The 22,963-nt window shown below is 42.9% G+C and overlaps 1 protein-coding gene across 1 annotated transcript in view; it reads right to left on the bottom strand.

Annotated features, from left to right (window-relative positions):
* Positions 1-1,803: 1,803 nt before the first annotated feature.
* The window catches only part of LOC142004235 (disintegrin and metalloproteinase domain-containing protein 18-like), a 30,468-nt gene continuing 9,308 nt past the window's right edge, over positions 1,804-22,963 (bottom strand). Inside the window, exons 8-21 of the mRNA XM_074981744.1 lie at positions 22,620-22,691; positions 21,404-21,570; positions 21,211-21,292; positions 19,720-19,856; positions 19,327-19,507; positions 16,184-16,273; positions 14,436-14,634; positions 12,474-12,579; positions 10,396-10,579; positions 10,017-10,097; positions 9,513-9,621; positions 6,218-6,374; positions 3,324-3,356; positions 1,804-1,863 (exon numbers count right to left, since the gene is read on the bottom strand). Coding sequence (XP_074837845.1) covers positions 1,857-1,863; positions 3,324-3,356; positions 6,218-6,374; positions 9,513-9,621; positions 10,017-10,097; positions 10,396-10,579; positions 12,474-12,579; positions 14,436-14,634; positions 16,184-16,273; positions 19,327-19,507; positions 19,720-19,856; positions 21,211-21,292; positions 21,404-21,570; positions 22,620-22,691 — 1,605 coding nt within the window. The 3' untranslated portion in view covers positions 1,804-1,856. The remainder of the gene's footprint in view (positions 1,864-3,323; positions 3,357-6,217; positions 6,375-9,512; positions 9,622-10,016; positions 10,098-10,395; positions 10,580-12,473; positions 12,580-14,435; positions 14,635-16,183; positions 16,274-19,326; positions 19,508-19,719; positions 19,857-21,210; positions 21,293-21,403; positions 21,571-22,619; positions 22,692-22,963) is intronic.

Here is a 22,963-nt window from a genome sequence, read left to right as displayed (position 1 = left end):
CAGCCTACTCCCCGCCCCCCATCACCCCCAACTTGTACTGTCTCTCAGCTTCCTGTCAACATGAACTCTGGACCCCCATTCTCCTCTTCCACTTTCTCAGCTACTCCTGCCCCCCATCCAGCAGGGACAGAGTTGAGCAGGGGCAGGGTCTGCCAAAGTGAGTCATGCCTCCCATTCTTTAACATAGGTAGAGTTTGAGGGGAGCAGGATTGACACCCTCCCCCTCAATGGCAGTGCAGGGGACAGTTGTCCTGAATGTGCACCTATGGTCTCTGATTGGATCTGACTTGGAGTAGCTAATCCTGCTATTGGCTACATTTCTCTTTTCAGTGCATGTGCTTCCAGCTCTTGTGCAGGTGTACCCTGAGTAAAGACTTACTTTGCTTCTTCTATTGGTATAGCTATACGGGCAAAACCCTCCTAGTGTGGATGCAATTATGACAGTCTAAAAGTGCTTACAGTGTTTGGACTCATGTTAGTTCAAGAATATGCTCTGTGAAACTGCCCAGTCTTCAGATAAATGGTTCTCAGTTATTGTATTCTGCAGATCACCTCATTTAGAGAAATACTGAACATCAGTAAAAATACTCCAAGTAGAACTGGTAACATGAACTTCTGTATTTACCCTGTTCAAATAAGACAGGAAGCCGTTTCCAGATATTTTTTAAAACTTTATTTTGTAATTAATTATCATTCAGTTTGGAATTACACAAGAAGATGAGGACCACCAGAGCTGCACTTTTATTTTCAGCATGCTGTCCTAATCAGAGCTAGCACAGGTATATCTTAAAAAACTGCAATGTAGATTTTCCACCTTGAATACAGACAAAGCTTCTGTGGCTGGCAAAATGAAGAAACCTGAGCTGCTCTCATTTGATTATGCAGAAACAAAAGTAAAGGTTACAGACATTTTCTAGGCAAAATAAGATCACAGCTGAAATGCATCCAGAGAAAATATTTTCTGATTTTCATTGAAATAATCCATTGAAAAAAATCATGACGGCAGGTCAAAAACTACTCAGACCTAAAGTTATGAGAAATCAACTTACCATCTTCTAAGTAAATTCTCTAAACTACAGGAATTCCACAGGGCTCAAACAAGTCTTCTAGGCACTAGCCTGTGTTAGGCACAATGGAGCTCCCACAAAGAACTCCATAAGGAGAATGCAGCATACCTCTCCCCAAACAGCTTGCCAGCTCTGCTGGCCAGTGCTTGTGTATCCCCGGGATCCTACCTCTTCTAAATCATCACCTTATGGGGTTTGCACCTTAAATGGTTAATGAGAGAACAGTTAACTGAACATCCCTTTGAGATGATTGCAGGAGAGCAAACTGCTCTAACACCAACCTATTGCTTCAAGCTACCTGGAGACAGACTAGGCACTGTTATTGTCTCCGCTCTATTATGTTGATCTGTCACACTGACTTTGCAATTGTTAAAGGATAGAAATATCCCACCCGCCAAATGAAAGCTTGAATTCTGCAGAAAGTAAAGTAACGCTCACTCCAAAAGCTTCAAATTCATTTTTAGCAAACAGGAAGGTGCAATTTTCAAGGACTATGACTGACATGAATTTATAACACTAGCCTAAATCATTAAATGTTTTTAATGGTTATGTACAGCAAAATGTGTCAGCAAATCTAAGCTGAGTCTTTGCTTCACAGTTCTACGACTTTAAAAAAACACTCAGTCTTTATGGGGGAAGGGAATAGTTAACGTGAATAATTTAAAAGAAATCCAAATTAAAAGCTGGTTATAAGTTGCACTGTCCTTTCAGAGGTTCCATGCTGGAAGTATTTTGCCATCTGGTTTAAATGGACTTCTTATATAATTTCCAGCCTTCTGGTGTTAGTGGCTATACACTGTAGCAGACAGAATAAGGGGAAATACATACTGTGGTTAACAGAATCAACAAGAATAAATAAAACATAGCAACATAAGCAAATGATTCAGCTGGGAATTCAGCCATAGTAAGGACATCTGTTGTCTGTTAGAAGCTAGACTCAAGCTATTTCCATCATAAGGTAGCTGTCACCATCACCAGTCTTGCCTCAGACACCAGACTATATTTGCTGTTATAATTGGAGTTTGAGTCTACCCTCCGGCAGACAACAGACCCACTCACTGTGTCTGAATTCAAAAGATGTGTGATGCTGCACTTGGAACAGGCACTAAATATACAGCAACAGCTGACTAATATTGCTGATCAGATGAATTTTGAAATAGTTTAGTAAATATTTTCATACAGTGGCAAATGGGCTAGATTGATAATTTCATGGTAGGTGTGGAAACAGTAACTCCCAGGCTGATAGTGTTTGAGAGTATTGTGAACACAGCTTCTGTCTTACAGAGGGGAAATGTGTACCTCATCCCTCAGAGATGTTTAGCCATTTAAAGCAGTGGGGTCCAACTTCTTCAGCCAAAAATGTTATTTTTGAAAGGTAAAGAAGTTGATAATTCAGCTTGAACATTGGGCAACTTACACCCATGTTCATTCACTCTGCCTCACCTCACCTGGTAATGCATTTCTGTGTGTCCTGCGAATTTCTATTGTGCATTCCATCCCAAACAGCTCTGCTCCTTGCCCCATCTATTGCTGCAAACTGATTTGAGCGCCCACACAAGAGGCTGCCCCAAATTAAATCCATTTAGCATAGTAAAATTGGTGCCATTTCTGTGTGTAGACCAATGTCTAGTTCTAGCTATTTATCTAAGCATTTTTTAAAACACCCATGACTGGTTATCTTGACTGCTAATCTCCCCTCAACTACTGATGTTCCTCTCAATAGTTACGTACTTTCACATAGCTCAGTCTCAGTGCTTCTCTCCAGACAGTACTGGGAGGCTTTCCCCCCACAAAGCTCAAAATAAATTATACACACTGGAGAGGTGCAAGATTTTTTCAAGTATTTTGGAAGCCTAGGTGCTTCTGAAAATCCCACACGATGATCTGCATCTTTAGGCACCTGCATACCATTAAAAATCTGGGCCAACAACATCATTCCATAATATGGCAGAGCACCTATTTGCGGAGACTGATAACTCTTGTAAATATTTTCTGGTTGAAATTTATCTGTCTTAATCACAGTGGGTAAATTTAAAGAATATGGTTTTAGCCACACAAGGCATCAATGCATTAAATCTGAATGCTTATATTCTTCTTTCAAACTGTACTTCAAAATCTAAGTTGTCGATGAAACAAAATGTGTCTCAGTCATATTGCAACTATCAAATGCAGACTTGGGCATTTGAATGCTAAGCATGTGCTAAATAAAAGAAAACTAAATACATGTTCTACTGCACTGATAGATGTGAAATTTACCTTGGATTTTCTGACTGATCCACGTCTTCTGATCTAGATTTAAATTATAAAACAGGGCTGTGAGTATTTAAAATTAAGTATATCATATACACAGCCTCATAGTTCTACAGCATACCATTAACAGTTTATTGTGAAAATTACTTCTACCCAAGCAGTCTTTCTCTTCAACCAGAGGATCACCCTTTCATCCTCCATTGTGCTAAAATGCCTCTTTACCTTCTTGTTTCGCTTTGTGGGTTTTGCTTGTCTTTCACACTGTTCCATTTTTTATTGGAACATGTAGTCCTTCTGTTTGTATTTTCAGCATCCTTTTTACTGACACATGCTTTTCCCAGGTGTTATTGAATTTGAGCAATTTCTTAAACTCTTATTGCATTCTCAGCGAAATTTATTTTTTGAAGTAAAAGTATCCCACCCAATTTTAAAAACCTCAGGGATATAACTGAGCTTCCATTTATCAGGATCAGACATCATCTTCTGTAAATACAGCTTCCTGAACCGTAACCCCTCATCTTCTTTTGTTTTTATGCCCCTTCAGTAAACTTTATTCACTATTAATTTTGCTTCCTGACTAAATGTCTTGGTTTAACCAAGTCTCTACCATTCCAATCCAACATTCACATATGCTACTAGCATTTGTAGCAAGAACTTTTACTAGGGCGACCATATCTCCCTGTCCCAAATACAGGACAGGGAGACGTGGGGGAGGGTCAGCTCCTCCAGGCTGCACCAAGCCCCTGGGAGCCGGCACTCCCTACCCGCTTCAGCCCTGGGGAAACAGTAGCCACGGGTGCTCCCTGCCCAGAGGCCTGGGAGAGTGGCAGCCCCAGGAGATCAGTGACCCATGGGAGCTCCCGGCACAGAGCAGCAGCCCATGGGAGCGCTGTACCCCCAGCCTGCAAGGGCCTAAATAAGAGACAATTCGCCCCCTTTAAAAATAAGTCAGGATGCCATTTTAGCATCTGAAATATGGGACCGTCCTGCCAAATAGTGGATGGTTGGTCACCTTAAATTTTACCCTTTCCTTCTTTTACACATTTTTATGGGTTTCATTTAACCTTAATAAAGTTTCCTTTCAGTCTGACCAGCCATGCGTGCTTCTCTCACATCCACTATTAAAATAGTCCACCTGGATATTCAATCTATTTGCAGTCTCTGTGGACTTCTACTCAGTTCTGTTTGTTTATGCCCTACATTGTTTAAAAAACAAGTACTTGCCACTATGTGCCAAGACCTGACAATGCCTCATGCTGATGAAGCCTAACAGGGAGAAGACAGTCATAGGCCATGTTTACACTACAAAGTTTTGATGGAAAAGCTGCCTTTTGTTGACAAAACAAGGGAGATGTATACAATGCAAAGCTCTCTTGTTTTGCTGCTAAAAATAAAACCATCTCAACAAGAGACATAAAGCTGTTTAAGGTGAAGTTAAAATGGCAAGGCATCAGTGTCAGCACTCTGTTTATTTTGTCAACAAAACTGGTTTCCACCGGTATCCCACAGACACGTTTTCAGACACACAGATGAACATAACTTGTTGGGGAAGAATCAACATGCCTTTCATAAGTGGAAATCATGCCTCATCAATCTACTAGAATTCTTTGAGAGGATCAACAAGCATGTGGATAAGAGGGATCCAGTAGATACAGTGTACTTGGATTTTTTTATCTCACCACTTTGCTTAAGCTGTCATGGGATAAAAGGATATATCTTCTCATGGACTGGTAACTGGTTAAAAATAGGGATCAAAGGGTAGGTATAAATGGTCAGTTTTCAGAATGGAGAGGCGTAAATAGTAGTATTGCCAAGGGTCTGTTCTGGGACAAATCCTATTTAATATACTCATCAACAATCCGGAAAAGAGGGCAAACAGTGAGACGGCAAAATCTACAGATGATACAAAACTACTCAGGATAGTTAAGTGCCAGACAGACTGTGTAGCCCTATAAAAATGTCTCTGAATAAGTGGGTGACTGAGCAACAAAACAGCATATGAAATTCAACACTGATAAATGCAAAGTAATGCACATCAGAACACATAATCCCAACAATACATATAAAATGATGGGGTCTAAAAATTAGCTGTTACCACTCAAGAAAGAGATCTTGGAGTCCTTGTGAACAGTTCTTTGAAAACGTCTACTCAATGTGCAGCAGCAGTCAAAAAAGCAAACAGAATTTTGGGAACCATTAAGGAAGTGATAGAAAATAAGACAGAATATTTTATTGCCTCTATATAAAGCCATGATTTGCCCACATCTTGAATACTGTGTGCATGTGTGATTACCTCATCTCAACAAAGATATACTGGAAATGAAAAAGGTTCAGAAAATGGCAACAACGATTATTAGTGGCATGGAAGCATTGCTTGTGTATGAGGAGAGATTAATAAAACAGAGACTTTTCGGTCTGGAATAGAGATGACTCAGGGGAAATATGATAGAGGTCTATAAAATCATGACTGATGTAGAGGAACTAGATAAGGAAGTGCTACTTGGTCCTTCCCATAACACAAGAACTAGGGTTACCAAATGAAGTTATTAGGCAGCATGTTTGAAACAACAGAAGGAAGAATTTCTTCACACAACACAGTCAGCATGTGGAATGTTTTGCAGGGGGTATTGTGAAGGCCAAGACTCTTTTCGCTTCACGGCTTTTTTGGGGGTGGGGGGTGGGGCTTCTCACTTCAGTGGAACTCTCTGATTTTTCTGTGGGTTACTGGCCCACACTGCTGCCCTAGATCCAGCCATAAAGAAGTATCACAACAAGTGTGCACTATCACCACCAGTCAACTATTCAACCTCTGTGGTCTTGTTCCTGGTCTCATCACTTTTCCCAGTGCTTGGGAAAATCCCTAAAGAAAGGTTAGAATTGGGTGAACAAAATAAACTTACTCATCAACTTGTGATTCTTTCTTAGAGCAGCACCTATTCAGTTGATTTCGTTTTATAATCATGATGATAGAACAAACAAGTACTGGCAGAAAGAGACAGAAACTTAGCAGAAGCCAGTTCCTCAGAGTGTCCTGCTGAAAACTGTCAATGATTGCATCTAAAAAGAAAGAACAGGAAAGAAATATCGCAGATCTTTCTGGCAGGGGAAGCAGGGCCTTCACCTACAGGAGACATTATTCTGTATCTACCAGTACATGACTGAAGGGAAAGGAATGAAAGAAAAATGTGGATATAGCAGGCACACTTGAAAGCTGCAACTGTGAGATTCCCCAAATTGTCACACTTTGAAACTTCATGAATTATTGCAAACAGTGTTCAAAACATGATACAACTGCTAGCTCGTATTCAAAAGTTGTTCAGGACCAGAACAGCACACTGCCCCACATGGGCCACATCTACACAAGAAGCCTCTGTTGACAGCAGTTACTCTCGGAAGGGACTTCCCAACAAAACTTCTGTCGACCGATCTGCAATCTGCTCGGTCGACAGAGTGCAGCCAGACTGCCTGGTTCTCTCTCGACAGAACGGCTGACTGGAAGCTCTGCAAACAGGAATGCCCAGTAAACCGGAAGCATTGTGTCTCGACAAAGGCCCTGGAGCATCTACACGGCCATTTGGTCGACAGAACACTTTTGAGGGAGGACTGATACCTGAATGGGGAATGGTATCACGCTTCCAGCGGATGTGCCGGGTTTTGTCGACAAACTGTTGACAAAGTGCATTTGCCATGTAGACGTGCGGCGGTTTTTATTGGCAAAAGCCCAGTTTTGCCAGGAAGAGCGGCTCGTGTAGACGTGGCCATGGAGGTGAAAATGCATTGGCATAGCTATGATCAACAAAATTGCTTAACATGTAATTTAGATTATAAATCAACTCTGTCAAAATAAGAGTCTTAAATTCCACATTGTTGCTATAGAGCAGCCAGTTGGCAGTACAGTATGTAATTAGGATAGTACATACAGTACATGATCACTTTCTTGGACATGATATTAATTTGCGTATTAAAATTGTGTTCTCTATGTTATTAAAGTAATATAATAAGAAAAACTAGTAACAAACTTTTTCTCTTCCTTTTCACATTTAAATGTAGAACCTCAGTTTATGTATTTCCCTTTATGACTCAAACTCTGAACTGTTCTGTGGTAAATATTTCAGATTTTTTTTCTCTTTTCGTGAAGGAAAAGTACAGAGCAAGGCAATTACAGCTTCCATGTGAGGAGAGATTAAAAGGACTGGGACTGTTCATCTTAGAAAGGAGATTGCTCAGAGAGATATGATACCGGTCTATAAAATCATGACTAGTCTGGGAAGTTAAAGAAGGAAGGGTCATTTATCCCTTCGTATACCACACAAACCAGGGTCACTTAACAAAAGTAATATGCACCAGATTATAAACAATCATAGGGAAGTACATCTTCACACAGCACTCAGCCTACCTGGGGGACTCATATATTTGGCTTCAAAAAAGAATTAGGTACATTGCTGGAGTGTAGATTCATCAATGGCTATTAGTAAAGCCCTTTCAGTTCCACAGCCATGAAGAACATGTTATGGACTGTGAAATCCACCCTCCTCCATGAAGTCTGATCTCCCGTTCTGCTGGGAGCGCAGTAGAGGCAACCAATGCAGGGATTGCCAGGGAAGCGCCAGCCAAGTGCCCCTGACCCACCCCTTCCCTGCCTATGCCCCTCTCCTACCCCTGCTCCACCCATGCTTCTCCACACGACCTCTGCTCTGTGCATGCCCCACCCCTTACATGGCCCTGCTCTGCCTGCCTCTTACCACAGAAGTGCTGTGCTACACCATTTCCAGTGGGTGCAGGGCTCGTTTCCCCCACACCCATAGCAGCAAGGCCTAGTAGTAGCACTTCTGGGCTGCACCACTGTGCAGGGCAGAGACTACCCCAATACTCATTGGAAGCAGTGTCCATGGTGAGTGCAGGGGAGCGCAGGAGGTTATGTGGCCCCCTGTGTGCAGGCACACACACCCCAGGGCTCCTAGTGGCTACTCTGGCCATGCTGGGCAGGGACTGGAGTTGACCTTCCCCTGCACAGCTGCTCTTGGTGCAGAGTTCAGCCCCAGCCCCAGAGGCAGTGCAGAGACAAAGGTGGTGAACCCTCACTTCTGTGCTGCAGCAGCATGGGAGCTGGGTACCAGGCTTCTGTTCTTTCCTTCCCCCCACAGCTCCTGCTGCCATTACAAGCGCCAAACTCAAGGCTTCCTCCTGCAGCAGCACCTGCTAGGCTGGGGTTTCTGTTCCCAGCGGCTGCAGCTGGGGCAAAATGGGCTCTGGACTTCTCCTCTGGCTCCAGGCACTGGGCACTGGGCTTCCTCTCCCAGTGGCTCATCCTGGGTTGGGGACTTGTATTTGTCCCAACAGCAGCTGGGATCAGGGGTTCTGTCCCCTGCTACTCCAATCAAGCTTTGGCCGAGATTTGTGGCCAGCCAGAATTAGGGCTTCTGCCTGTTCCAAGCTCGGGGCTTCCATCCTCCACCCCCACTACTCCAGCATGGTCTCCAGGCAGCCTGGGCTCATGGCGTCCACACACCCCTCCTGGCCCCTACTCTTCAGCCAGGGCTTGGACAGCTCAAGCTTGGGGCTTCTGCCCCACAGCTGCTCCAACCAGGGCAAGAGAGGCTTGTCCCCCCACCTACTCCTCCAGCTGTGGCTTGGAGCAGTCCCTACCACTGCACTTCTAGGAACTTCCTCTAACTGCAGGATCTGGGAGGGTACTGCCTTCAGAGCCCACCTTTGAAGGCAGCACAGAAGTGAGGGTGGAAATGGGACCCCTTTCGGAACAACTTTGCAAACTCCCACCCCCATCCCCGCATCCCATTTCAGGTCAGAATTCCCCTGGTTACAACATCAGAAAATTGTAAATATCTGAAATTATAAACCTTACCAATTTAAAAGCCCTTTGGCCACAAATGAACAATGAATTTGGTAGGATCCTAGCTATTAGGCCAGATTGCCAGTGATGCAACCCCATGCTCTGGGTGTCCACAAACCTCTGCCAGATGCTGAGACTTGATGACAGGGGATGGATCATTTGAGAATTTTTCTTGTTATGTTTATGCCTGCTGAAGTATCTGGCACCAGCCCCTACTGGTTAACAAGATACTGGGCTAAATGGAGTGTTGGTCTGACCCACTATGACCCTTCTTATTTTCTTAAATGTTGCACTTGGAAATAAAAAAAAAAGTATAGGGTAGAAAATTTGCCAGGTTAACTAACCGCTTCTGAAAGCACTGTCAATGCTTCCTCCATATCCTTTTGATGGAATTTTGCAATCAGGTGGCTGCCACCCACCCTTACAGTGACAATTTCCTTTGTTGTTGCACACCTGAAATAAAAGCGGGGGAAATCCTGTTGAATTACTTGGTAGCTGGAATTCTCAAATATGGGGAAATTCCATTACACAAGGTTTTTAGGAAACAAGCTTCTCTTCAAGATCTCTTTTCTTTATAATCAAAATTCTCAGTTCTTAAATTAATCCACACCGTGTTCCAGAAGACACATCACATGCAAACTACCACAGACTATAAAGAAAACCAAGACCATGACTTTAACTATCATGAAGAACTAAATAAGTCAACCATGGCACAAAGACTTTGCATGCTGGGTGTCAGTCCAAACTTGCTTTCTTTCAGTTGGCAATCTATAAGGAAAATATTTACAAATCCAATATATTATTAATCCAAACAGTGTTGTTGTTATTATAATGTTGATATTACTTACTCCACGGTCATTGCATTTTTTCTTTATGTCACAGTTGTAGTTCAGCGTGGAAGCATCTACACATTTCTGGTTACGACAAATCTAAAACCCAAACAGATGTGCAGTTCGAGGTCAACGGAAAGCATAAAATAATCTCTAGATTTGCAGGTCCTTTTCACGCTGTTTAAGAGCAGAAAGCCATTTACCAGAACCTGTTTTACCTCAAAATATTTGCAAATATTTGGTTTGTTAAAAGTAAATCAGGTAAAGCACCTGATCGTATAACTCATTAAGCTAATGAGGTTCATCATTGCTCCAATATTAGTAACTTATAAAAAAATGTATGTTTACATAGAAAATATTTACATTGCTAAAAGGTTAAAAAAAAAAGATGTGTTACCTTTTGCTCAGCACAGACAGTGCCATCCTTCACCAACATTGGATCACTCACTTGAGGCCCCTTCATGTAATCTAAAGTTACACATAAGGAATTCTGCACCGTAGCATAAATGACAGCAGCCTTTTCCTTAATGAATGGTCTATTACTTGGATATTGACAAACTAACTTCCCACACAAGAGATCCCTACAAACATAAGAGGAGAAAATTAAAATTACATATTTTGCATGTGACAGTTGCAAATAGTAGATGATAATACCATAATTTCTGTGAGAAGGGAGAACTGCACTGTCTACAGTCTAGAGAGCTCTCAGTTTTGGGATCCCTTACGTTTGCATTGGGTGTGTCTGTTGGTGCAGTCAGAATATCTTGTCAGTTGGCCAACAAGATGTCACTGACTCCTGGCACTGGGGGCATACTCCCGAGGAAAGATTGGCTGGCAAGTCTCAACACCCCAGTAAGGCTGTCAGAACATTATTCTAGGGCCATGCGCAGCTAGTTAGAGAAACCTAGAGACTGGCCTGCCAAAGGGCATGTTAAGGTGACTAACTCAGAGCCTCTTTTCTTCAATTTCATCCCTCCTTTAAGATATATGATTTGATATACAGGTTGGATCTCTCTGGTCCAGCCCTCTGGGGACCTGAGCAGTATTGAAACAGGTAGTTTGCAAGAACGGGGGAAGTCACAGCCCCCCTTGCTGGCTGCCAGGACCTCATCCCGGCCACCAGCCCTGGTCACTGAGCTCCATTCACAATCTGTCAGTGCTTCCAGCCACTGGCTCTCCTGCTGCTAGCTGGGCTGTGGCTTCTCAACCCTGGCCGGCACCTCCTGCTGTAGCTCCGTGGCTGCTGCCAGCTTCCTGACCAGCTCCCTGTTTAACTACCTTTCAGGTCCCAAGAGGGCTGGACCAGAAAGGTCCAACCTGTAGATCAAATCACATATCTTCAAGGCAAAAAGAGGGGAACGGAAATGCTGGGCAGGTGAGGAGAACTTGCACAAAACAGGCATTTCAGAACCATGATGGGATGATAACGATCAATGGGATTGCTCTTCACTTTTTGTATTACAGTAGTGTTAATCCCCCATTTGTGCTAGACAGTATACAAACAAATTAAGATAATACTGTACCTGCCTGAGAGGAATTGCCATCTAGATTTTTGCTGAAGCAAATAGGGAGAGGGAGCTAACAACAGAACTATGACATTTTGCACAATTAGCAGTCATCTTAGTTCTCCCCTGCCTAGATTTGTCAGATGGGATATTAGGTATACGTAGGTATGAACCATACAGAGGGACAGACCAGGTCAGGGAGGAGGGAGGGAGTGGAAGTATAATGGGTAATAGGTGTCTAGCCCCATTAACATCCAAGAGAGTGCTGGCTAGCCCTGTTCAATTATCAAACCCTGTTGGAGGGAAGCAAGTGATTGTAAACCCAGCAAGCAGCTCAGATGAAGAGTAGCTGCAGGTGAGAGAAAGGTTCCTGCAATTGATCCTGAAGCAGGGAGACTAATGTGTCTTCTTTAAGTTCTGAGCGAATCTAACAGGTGAAAAGACTCTGGGCATCGTAGCCAGTTGTGGACAGAGAAATTATTTTGGTTTAATACTTTGCCTGAGTTTTCTGCTGAAGAATAAAGCTGTGGCCAGAAAAAGATTTGGGCATGGCAGCGAGCTTTCCCTGGGCTCGAGAAACACAGCAATGGCTGCTTACATATAAATATGTGATTCTATGATTTTCAATTAAATAACATCTCTGAGTGGAAAAGACCATATAGCACCTCAAAGGTACCTAGGGACTGAAAACAGTGGGCATTAAGTACCTAAATAACTCTGAGGATCTGGGTCTAGAAGCTTAGATCAGCATACTGGTAGTCTGCTACCTAATATGTCAGATGAAATGGACCAGCAGTTATTTTTAAGCACTTTCTTTCTGTGCTCTGATACGCAGAAGCAATAGCAGAGTTCAGAAACAAACTGGCTACAGATTTTAAAAATGCACATTAATTCTCTACAATCAGCCAAGATATGATGCTTCATATTGTGCTATTGCGATAGGGAGACATTACTAGTTCTCAAAACATACTTCCATTCACAAATCTTGTAACCCTCCTGAGAGGAACCGCAGTGTCCCATCCGATCCTTTTGACCATTAATTTCTTCATAACATGCAAGAGAGCCACTTTTTGAAGCTGTAAATACAGTAACATTGATTAGACTTCATCACAGACTAGTTAGAGTTGGACAATGCTTTGTTGGAATATATAGTACGCACTAATTGTTTTCTGTTATGCAATCTTCATTTCAATGCAACAGGTGCATTGACTAGTCTAAATTGCAGGTCAGAGACACAGGATTGATTCAGTAATGGCCTCCTCCTTTACCAAGGGGCAACCTTCTCTCTACATTAGTCTCAAAATGCTTTGCCAAGGCTGGCTCTAAAATAGAGGCCAACCAGACAGCTTCCTAGAGCAGCAAAAACTGGCTGTTGACAAATTCTCAGTAATTATTTATTTGGGGGACTATGGACGGGTGGAGGTATATATCCGCCTATTCACCTAGATCCGCAGAACCTCTAAAGTCAGTCCTGTGCGCTACCATAGCAGCCACATAGAAAGTTATATTTGTCATGTGGTAGTGCAGATGTTTGACAATCATTGGAAATGTGTTTAGAACTTTTGTAGGTGTTTCTGCAGTTAAGGTAATAGAAGATATGGAGCTCCTTATGTGGAACTTCAGATGTGTTCCAGATGGGGATAAGGACAGGGCTCCAGACCGTTGTTAGCACCAGAAATAGCATGAAGCAGCTTTTATTCCATACATTAGGAGTAAATAACCTGTCCCTGACAGGGCCCCCAAATGGTACAGTTTACTGGGGCCCAGAGGCCCTGGTGGGTCTTACCCAGGCAGCAAATTGTGGTATGTTTGTGGGCGGGGGCCCATGTTCCAAGGCTGTACTGGTCCCAGAAAAATTATATGTGGGCCTTGCTCTCTGATGGAGTAGGGGGCCTTGTACTTACAGGTCGTAAACATTTTCTGAACCAGATCAGGCAAGTCAAAAATAACAAAGACCCCTCCGACCAGCTAATTAGACTTGCTAATATAATAACATGCATTTGATGAAGTGGGTCTTTGCCTATGAAAGCTTATGCCGCAAAAAATCTGTTAGTGTATACAGTGCCACAGGACTTCTCGTTGTTCTTGCAGATATAGACTGACTGGGCTACCCCTTCTTATACTAATATAACAACGGTGATAGCAGCTGCTATCATTACGGTTGCAAAACACTTTCCATGAGAACCTTAATGTGTGGTGTGAATCCTCCTAATTTTCATAAAAAGTGGTTGTAAAATAACACAGTTGTGGCCCTTAGCAACTCTGTTCTGTCACATGTATAACACGAAATTTTGCAAAATTCTAATTTATTGGCTAACCTCAAGTATTCACAGTAAATTTCTGAAGCTAAATTAGCTTCATAGTGAATTAACCAGGCCTCCTTTTGCTCTAAAACAGCCAAAGCAAGTTCACAAATTATTTTTGGAAGTCCACAAGATGGTTAAAAACACAAAACATTCTTCCCATCATAATACCACCACCATTATCTCCTCTCCACTTCCCCAGCCAAAATGCTTTTGGGACTTAGGGGAAGGTATGAGCTCTAATTTCACTTTTTACCCTGACTGGTCTTAATACAGCTCTGTGCAGTGTACATGTATTTAAAGTAAAAAGGCTTCACAGAACCACCAAAGGTATACAATACAGTTATCCATATTTTATCCATGGAGTCACTGAGGCCTGAAGAGGTAAAGGGAAATACTCAAAGTTTCCAAGGAAGTTTGTGGTTGAGCTGGGGATAAAACCCAAATCTTTGATGCCATAGATCCAAGTCTTATCCAGCAGACCACAGTGCCTCCAGGCAACTTGCCTTGAGTATCTGTGATTAATTATGCCATCAGTTACAAATAATAGTGATATCCACCCTCATAACTACAGATGGCAGCATTCACTAGAACTAGATTTTTTTGAGGAAAAAAATAGTTCTCATTACCTTTGCCAAAGATTTTTTTACATTGTTTATCAGCAGTTTGGCACACTCCTCTAAAACAATAGCCTGTATTATGGTTGCATGGGTGCCCATCCATGACCCAGAAGTCGGGTGTACAGTGTGCAGAGGAACCATTGCAGTACTCTATTAGGTCACACTCATCTTCACTAGTGCTTCTACATAATGTGCCATTTCGCACAAACTATTAGAAAAAAACAGAAAGAGGACAGCTGTGCATGATATCAAGAAAGGTTATAACTAGAGCTGCATGGAGGATGGAAATTTACACACTATTTAGTATTTATACTAAATAGTCAACATAACAGGAAAACCAAACAACTAGAAACCCCTTTTATAAATATAAGAAAGTTAAGCTTTTGGTTTTTAGAACAAGTGTTTGCTTTGACGATGTGCAGAACAAAAAGCAGAGCGCATGAAACAAAGTGAAGATCAGCTTTCTTTTCGGTTATCTGAGTCGTTGGCCTCTGCTTAGCTGCTATGGTGTGTGTCCCTTATTGGCAATGATCAGAGGAATAAGTATGTGTTTATACAAATGTTTTTGTCAGGGCTCATTTTCAATACTGCCTTGAATTATCAACGTAATTGACAATCATAGAATGCAGTACTGGAACTGGAAGGGACTTTAAGAGATCATTAAGTCCAGTTCCCTGCCCTCATGGCAGGACCAGGCACCTTCTATATCATCCTGGTTAGATATTTTAGATAGCTTGATATGTCAACAGTGGATATGACCTGCTCTCTGGTTCTTTAGCCATAATACAGGTTGCACCTCCCTGGTCTGGCACCCCGAGGACCTGACCCATCCTGAACAAGGAAATTTGCCAGATCAGGTGAGGTCCCTTGCCACTGGTCTTCCAGCCCACTACTGGCTCTGCTTCCAGCCCCAGCCAGCCCCCTTGCCATAACCCCAGCCGTGACTCCCCTACCAGGCTGCCATGGCTGCAGCTCCCAGCACTTCTGTGGGATGCTGTGGGACCGGCTCCCAGCCCTCCTGCTGCCTAACTCCTGACCACCAGCGCTCTCTGGCCCAGGAACATTCCTGGTCCTGTTGGACCCACAGCCATCCCATCCACAGGATGAACTGGGTGCCATCCAAGGCACTGAGCTTTTGGGAGTCCCACAGGGGCTGTTCCAACTGTTCTGTGGACAGGAGGGATGATGGGAGGTGTGACGTGGGGCAGAAATCAGGGGGCCATGCTACTCTCCCAGCCTGCTGTGCCTTGCATCTACACCGCAGCGGGAAGTGGAGTGCTCCTCTGGTTCCCGCTGCCTGCAGAGAAGTGAGGCACAGTGGACCAGAGCAGGCTACTGATCCTGCTACCCGTGTGGTGAGTGGCAGAAAGAAGAGGAGGTGACTCCTGCTGCCTCCGCTGCACTCAGCCCCAAGTAATCCCCACACCCCCTTGCCTATGGGAGGAGTGTGGCCTATGACACAGAGGGAGGGTCACCTTGGGCCCTGTGCCTGGTGCACTGCAGGGAGGATTTACAACAGGCCACACCCCCACCTCAAGGCAGTCCTGGCTGGACCACAGAGTCCTGGTTTAGGAAGGTACAACCTGCACAGACGACGTGCAATTGGCCTTAATACTAGACACTCCTAAGTACTGAATTGGATTATTCACATACTTTAAGTAAAGCACTAAGTACTTGCAGTATTTGGGCTACTGTTAGCTATATGGTTATAGTTAAACAATGTGTTTAGTTTCGATCAGTCAGATGCTATAACCTACCTTACATGCCCAACAGCAATCTCCAGTGACACATTTTATGTCTCGTCTAAATTTACACGTATATAGGCAACATGTATTCCATCGACATTCCTAAAAGTAATCAATAGAAACATTGTAGATGTTAAGATATACCTCATCTTAACACTGGCAAAAGATACAAGTTTGGTGGCCCTGGAAACTGAAATCTCCTTTTCTCCTCAAGAAAAGAAGTTAATTGCAAGCCCCTTCTGACAAGGGGCATTTCCAAAACATTCCCAAGAGGGCAGTTTGGAGGAAGCTCCCAAAGCCTCAGCTCATGGCTTGCTGAACAATGCCACAAGCCCAGGTCGCTGTGATAACCAGGCTTTGGAAGAAGGGTTCTGGAAGCAGCCATAGTAGTAGCAGTTCCAAAGGCTGAAAGTTGTTATGCTGACATTTTAATACCTGCACTTGAGGACATAGTGGTACTTTTATCCCTGCACTGAACAGCATGCAACATAGGAAGTGCTGATGAAAGCAAGCAGGGTTCAAAGAGTTGAAGCAGACCAGACATATTGATCTCGCTGCCTCCCGCATGACTCCTTGAGACTCTCAATATAAGACCATATTTTTCATTCCTTTCATCATTCCCTTGACATTTCACTGAACCTTCTCCAATTACCAACATCCCTCTTGAATTGTGAACACCAGACCTGACAAAGTAAAAGTACGCCACTAGTGGCCACATTAGTGGCAAATACAAAGGTAGAATAGCTTCCCTATTACTACACAAGGTTCCAGACAATGCATTCAAGAACAACAGTAGGCTTTTCACCACAGTGATGCCTAAGTTCATGTTCAGCTGATTGTCCATCAAGCACCAAATCATTTTCAGAATCACTGCTTTCCAGGAGAGAGTCTGCCATACCACAGGTACAGCTTACGTTCTTTGTTCTGTGATGTATACATTTACATTTATCTGAATTAAAGCACATATTGTTTGTCAGCACCCAGGTAAACAAGCAATTTCAGACAGATTGGTTTTACTTTGGTGAGTTAGGAGAGGCTTATGAATGAAGTAGTAGGTCTAACCTTAACCACAGAGAGGCTACTGTGTCTAAAATAAGCAGAAAATGACTGTAGTGTTTCAAAACTTAAGTCAGCAAATGTTCTCCAGTACTAATCAGTATCAGAGCAAATGTTATTACCATCTAAAACTAGTTATGGTTGTTACATAACATGCCTAATACAAAAACATATAAGCAAGGAAAGTCTAGTTACCTTCCAGTATGTATCCTCTACGCTTCCACCCACGTTTAACTTAATCACAACTGTCATATACACCACTGATCATGTACCACATCCTTAACCCTGCCTCCTCTCCTCCTTTTCCATGCATATCCCTTTACCAAACTTGCCCACCTCAGTGCTATCAGTTGTGAATGTCCAATATGGGATGTTTTTGTGTTGGGAAGGAGTCAATCAGTAATGGAGTGATGTAAGGCTGTCAGCCCTTGGTGGGGCAGATACCATTGTGGTAAAGGGTCTCCGGTGTATACTAATTGTGGAAGGGTTAGGCTGTGTGCTTGTCAAGGCAGGAAAGGCAGTGCATGGTTAGGGTGACTAAGTGTCCCATATTTGGGACATGGAAAAGGCAGCCCAACTTATTTTTCAAAGGGGACAAATTGTCCCTTATTTAGGCCCATGGGGGCGGGAGAGCCCGTGGGTCACCGGTCTCCCGGGATCTGGGCTGGGAGCAGCCATGGGTCGCTGATGTCCCAGGGCTCTGGCCCGGGAGTGCCCATAGCTGCCGTTTCCCAGGGCTCAGGGGATGGGGAGCGCCAGCTCCCCAGGGTTTGGTGCACGTCCTACCCCATCTCCCTGTCCCATATTTGGGACCGGGAGATGCAGTTGCCCTAGGCATGGTGCAAAGTCAGCAGTAATCATCTTAACTGTTTTCACAATGATTTTTTGTATTCATTTTCTAGGGCTTTCATGGAGCTTGATCCTGCAAGGTGCTGAGCTCTCTGATCTAACCCAGAAAAGTACTTAACCAAGTGTTAAAGTACATGAGTAGTCTCATTGACTTTTACAAATTTTTCAAGTTAAGCATGTGTTTAAGTACTTCCTTGGATTGGACCCAATGTGCACAGTACCTTGTAGATGGGCGCGGTGGGACAAAGGGGCCAATTTCCCCTGGGCCCAGCATTTCAAAGGGGCCTGGAGCTCCAGCTGCTGCCACTGCCGGACTAGTGCTGGAGATATATGGAGTTGTGGGCCCCTTTGAAACGCCGCAGAGCACCCTGCCACCACTCTGCATGCAGCTCTGAGGGAGCATGGTGGCCACCCCAGGACTGACTGCCCTAAGCCCCACCCCTTCCATCCTTGGCCCTACTCCTTTCAGGGCAAGGGAACCAGGTCCACCTCCAACCTTGTCCCAGGGGCTGCAGAGCCACTGCTTGTAGATACATAAAGATTGACACTTGACTTAGCATTTGACAGAGGAGACAGCTGAGTGAAAGGAGGGTATGCCTGCAACGATGGTGCCAGGAGCTATACCACAGAAGTATAGCTGCCAAAGGAAAAAGTTTTATCCCCCAGTAGCTGCACATAAAATTACTTAGCTATAGGGGATAAAAGATGGCATATCAAGGTAGTTAGAGATGGTTTTCTCTGTCAACTACCTATTGGTGAATCAACTGTCAGTCAAAACAAATAACTGTTAATATGATGCTACCTTTTAAACTATCTGTTCCATGAGGCTTCTTCAAGTTTATCTATCAGTTTGGAAGTTTATCAGTTAACAACCAAAAAGGCAGAATGCAATGGACAGATTTCAACAATAACTTCAAATGCTTCCTATCATAAAATTTAAGAGATCCAGTGAAGCTACATTTGAAATGCAAAGGAAACTGAACATCCCTCTACATTTAGAGGAACACAGAAATGTATGTTCTATTTTAAAGCCCATTTCAGAACCCAAACCTGACTATGAGGTTGAGAACAAGCAGCTCCATAGCCTTCCAAAATTGAGTTGGCTCTTCTAAAGAGCTGCAGCTGGTCTTTCATCCAGAGGTCTCCAAAGCACCTCTTGGACCCCAGTGGTATCTCTCTCTCTCTTCAGTGTCAAGGTGTGGAGCTGTGAATTGTTTATCATATTCAATTTCAGGGATTTATTTCCTAACCCTTTTTGAGCCACAGTCACAGTCCTCTCCTTCCTCCACTATTTTGTTGCCACAGACAGGAGCCTTATAGGTTGCACTCAAATATGGTTTGTTCAGAAGACATTCTGCTTCTCCACTTTCAATGAAACTTTGGAAGTCTGCTATGCTGCAGTTGCTAAAGGCCTTTGTCCCACTGGAATGTCTAAAACATAAAGCACATTGGCCTCATTAAAAGATTCTCCAGGCTTTGTAAAACATCCATCCTCTCATAACAATGAAAGACTCCAGTAAAGCAAAATTAGTATGATTTAGACTGATAAGTTGTGTATGCATATTAAAATGGTTCTAAGTATAATACACAACACAATGCCACGTGAGGTATGCAAATAAATAATAATTTAAAAAATTACTTACACTGCTTTGGTGTGCATTATACAGGTGGATCCTGAACACCAACAGTCCCTAGAATCATCATAGGCTATTCCCAGACTTAGCCCCAGCAGCTGCGCAATGATGACTGAAAATGTTTCCAGTGTTACAGCCCTTTGATACTAACATAATAAGAAAGAAAGCAAGCAGTGAAAGTTTATTCAACTATGGAAACAAATTGTGATTAAAAAATCTATTTTTTCTGCCCTACCTAAGTCATACAAAGACATGTATTACTCATAATGTATTCAGGTTAAATGTTTCTAGTCTGAAACTCTCAAGAGCTGACTAGTGATGAACAAGAGAATTTGCTGTACCAAGGGAGGTCAATATTGTCTAACAGCATTACTGCAGTTCCATTGTTCACTGGGCTCTTAGAAGACATTTAGGGGTATATTACAGCTAAATAGCAGCACAGAACATGGAGAACTAGGACTGGTGGCTGTAAACAAACTTTATGGGATCACAGAAATTTGGCCATACCCCGGATAAGTGGTCATCCAGCTAATTAAAATCATGCCAGGTTATGGATGTTGCTGAATAAGAGAGTGTCAGAGTAGAGAGGTTCAACCTGTAAATGGAATGCTTACTCTATTGTAAAGCAACTGTTCTGTCCCCTTCCAGGAGAAGAAGGAAGTTGCAGTTGAATCCTCTGTAGTGCCTAGTCTAAGTAGACATGTTGAGTGGAAAGTAAATGTGCAGGGGCAACAATCTGTCCATCTAACCTTGCGGAGTAGCTACCAAATAATTTTTGATGCCCTTTTGGAGCCAGTGCTCAAAGCAAAAAAACAGAGTTCAATTCTTATCTCCTCATCCCCTGCATGCTGTTCCACAGCATATGAGACAAGGCTTCTTGTCTCATGGTATGAGTCTATACTAGCAAGTTCTTTCAGGAAAGCAGGCCGTTTTCTGAAAGAACCTGCAGAGCATCTACACTGAAAATGCGCCCTTTTGATCTGAAATTGGAAGAATGTGACACTTTTTCCGGTAGCCCTCTTCCTCTCCCAGATGAGGAAGAGTGCCTTTTTCTGAAAGATTCTTCTGGGAAAATAACATGTGTAGATGTCCCAGGAGCCCTTTTTACAATAGAACAGTTCTTATAGCACCAGATTTTTCTATCTCTGGCCCATTCTTTCAACAAAGCAGTGGCTGTGTGTTTGCTCTCTATTGAAAGAGAGGATTGATTTTTCGATCCACTTTTTCGTCTGAGGACATGATCTTTTGAAACAAGTTTTTTTCAGCATAGATCTTCTGGAATAACTTCTTTTGAAAGATCACTGTAGTGTAGACATAGCCATGGTGTTTAGCCTTTGAATGGTCTGACTAAATTCTTTGTTCCGCCATCCCCCAACAAAGCATACCTGAGCTGATTCTATTGCTAGGGGATTCTTCTTAGTTGTAAACATTTGACCCTACATGCCCACTGCTGTAAGTAACTGATAATTGTACAGGTAAGTAGATTCTATTATATCATACCAGAGCAACTCCTCCAGAATAGTTTCTCAAACACAGATTTCCTGCAAAAGATGCCCCTACATAATTTGGTTGCTCCCTGTAACTAATGAACAAAAATAGGATCATGATTATAAATATATTCTTTAAAAAAGCAATGACAGACTAAAAGATTTCTAGTGCATCTTCTTTAACAATAAAGTAATGTTCTTCTTACACAAACAAGTAAGCTATGTCATGAGGCCGTAGAATAAGATGGATATTTTTCCACTGTAAAAACCTTTGTAGTAATTCATCAGCTTCCCCTGTTGTAGGAATTTTGTTACTATCTGCCCAGAACTCCAATGAAGAGAGCACAACTGTCATATTAAGTGGGGTAAACATCTGAAAATGTAAGAGGAAATGTTCAGTTACGTCATATGCATTGTAGTATTGTAAGGTTTATAGGCAATGACGTAAGAGACCAATGTGGCAGGGTATGGGTTGTGCTGTCAAAGAGTGATATCCCCATAATAAATGCTGAAATCGATGTTAAGGAAATCACAGGACTAAAAGTGCCTAAGATTCAACAACTTAGTCCATCGCAATCCTTCACAGCCCAGGCAATTAAAATAAATTCTTAGTCGATCTATCACAACTGTCAGTTCTTTTTATTTGAGAGACAAGGTAGGGGAGACAAAATCTTTTTTTGGACCAACTTCTTCTGGTGAGAAAGACAAGCTTTCCAGCTAACAAAGAACTTTTCTTCACTTCCACACAAGTTCAAAAATCTTGTCTCTCTCATCAACAGAAGTTGATCCAATAAAGGATACTGTCTCACCCACTCTCTCTCTCTATTTTCCAAGGACTAACAGGGTTACAACAATGATGCATGCAGTTATTTTTATGACCAAGCTCACTTAAACACACTAAGATTATGTCTACACTGCCAAAAAATACTTCAGATGCATTCTTAACTCAGGTTAAAATATCAGTGCAGACACAGCAGTCTGGCTTTTAACTCAGGTTAGCAATCTGAGTTGAACCTCAGGTCACTCTATATCCTTTAAATTTCACTGTGAGCCCACTTTAAAAGGTGAGTTTGGAAGTCTGGAAAATGTCACATCTGGGGGATCCTGGTGCTAAGAGTGAGGCTCCTCATATTGTGTACACACTTAAATGTAACCTAAGGAATCTTAAGACAGAAACAGCCATGGCTGTCATAAAAGCAGTAACAAGTGCCCACGCTAAAGGTGATCAAAGTAAACACAAAAAGACATTATAATGTGAGGTAACTTAACCAAGAGCAAGCCAATGACAGAAGCAAAAATACAACCCAAAAGTTCTGATCCCCACCCCCCTGTTCTGCTTGCGAGGCTATGACTACCAGCAAAATGAACCAAAACACCCACATATCCCATATGAATATTGAAAAGAAAAAGGCAGTAACTTACACTGTTGACAAAGCCAACAAGCTGGACTACTTTCTCTGTTACTACATCCTTGTCTGAGCCCATATAGTCATACTGAAAAATAACAATTTTTTAAGTTATAACACATTGCTGCAGTGCAACAGTTCTTTGAAAATACGATTTTCCTTAGGAACTGATGCAGTGTCCTAATTAGGTATCTGGAAGGAGGGAGTACTGGAACAGGCTGAGCTGTGGGGAGGAAGAGTAGCACTAGGGTGTGGTCTCCAGGGGGTCCAGAGAAGGAGCTGTGCAGCTCCTGCTCCACAAGAGTCCTGAGGCTGCCATGAGCTGAGGTGCCAGAGTCCCCTGGGAAAGGTAGCCTTGGC

The sequence above is a fragment of the Carettochelys insculpta genome, chromosome 31 (assembly GCF_033958435.1).
Source record: "Carettochelys insculpta isolate YL-2023 chromosome 31, ASM3395843v1, whole genome shotgun sequence".
NCBI classification, from domain to species: domain Eukaryota; kingdom Metazoa; phylum Chordata; order Testudines; family Carettochelyidae; genus Carettochelys; species Carettochelys insculpta.
Note: the sequence above shows the minus strand (reverse complement) of the source record. Positions and strands in the feature narration are given on the sequence as shown.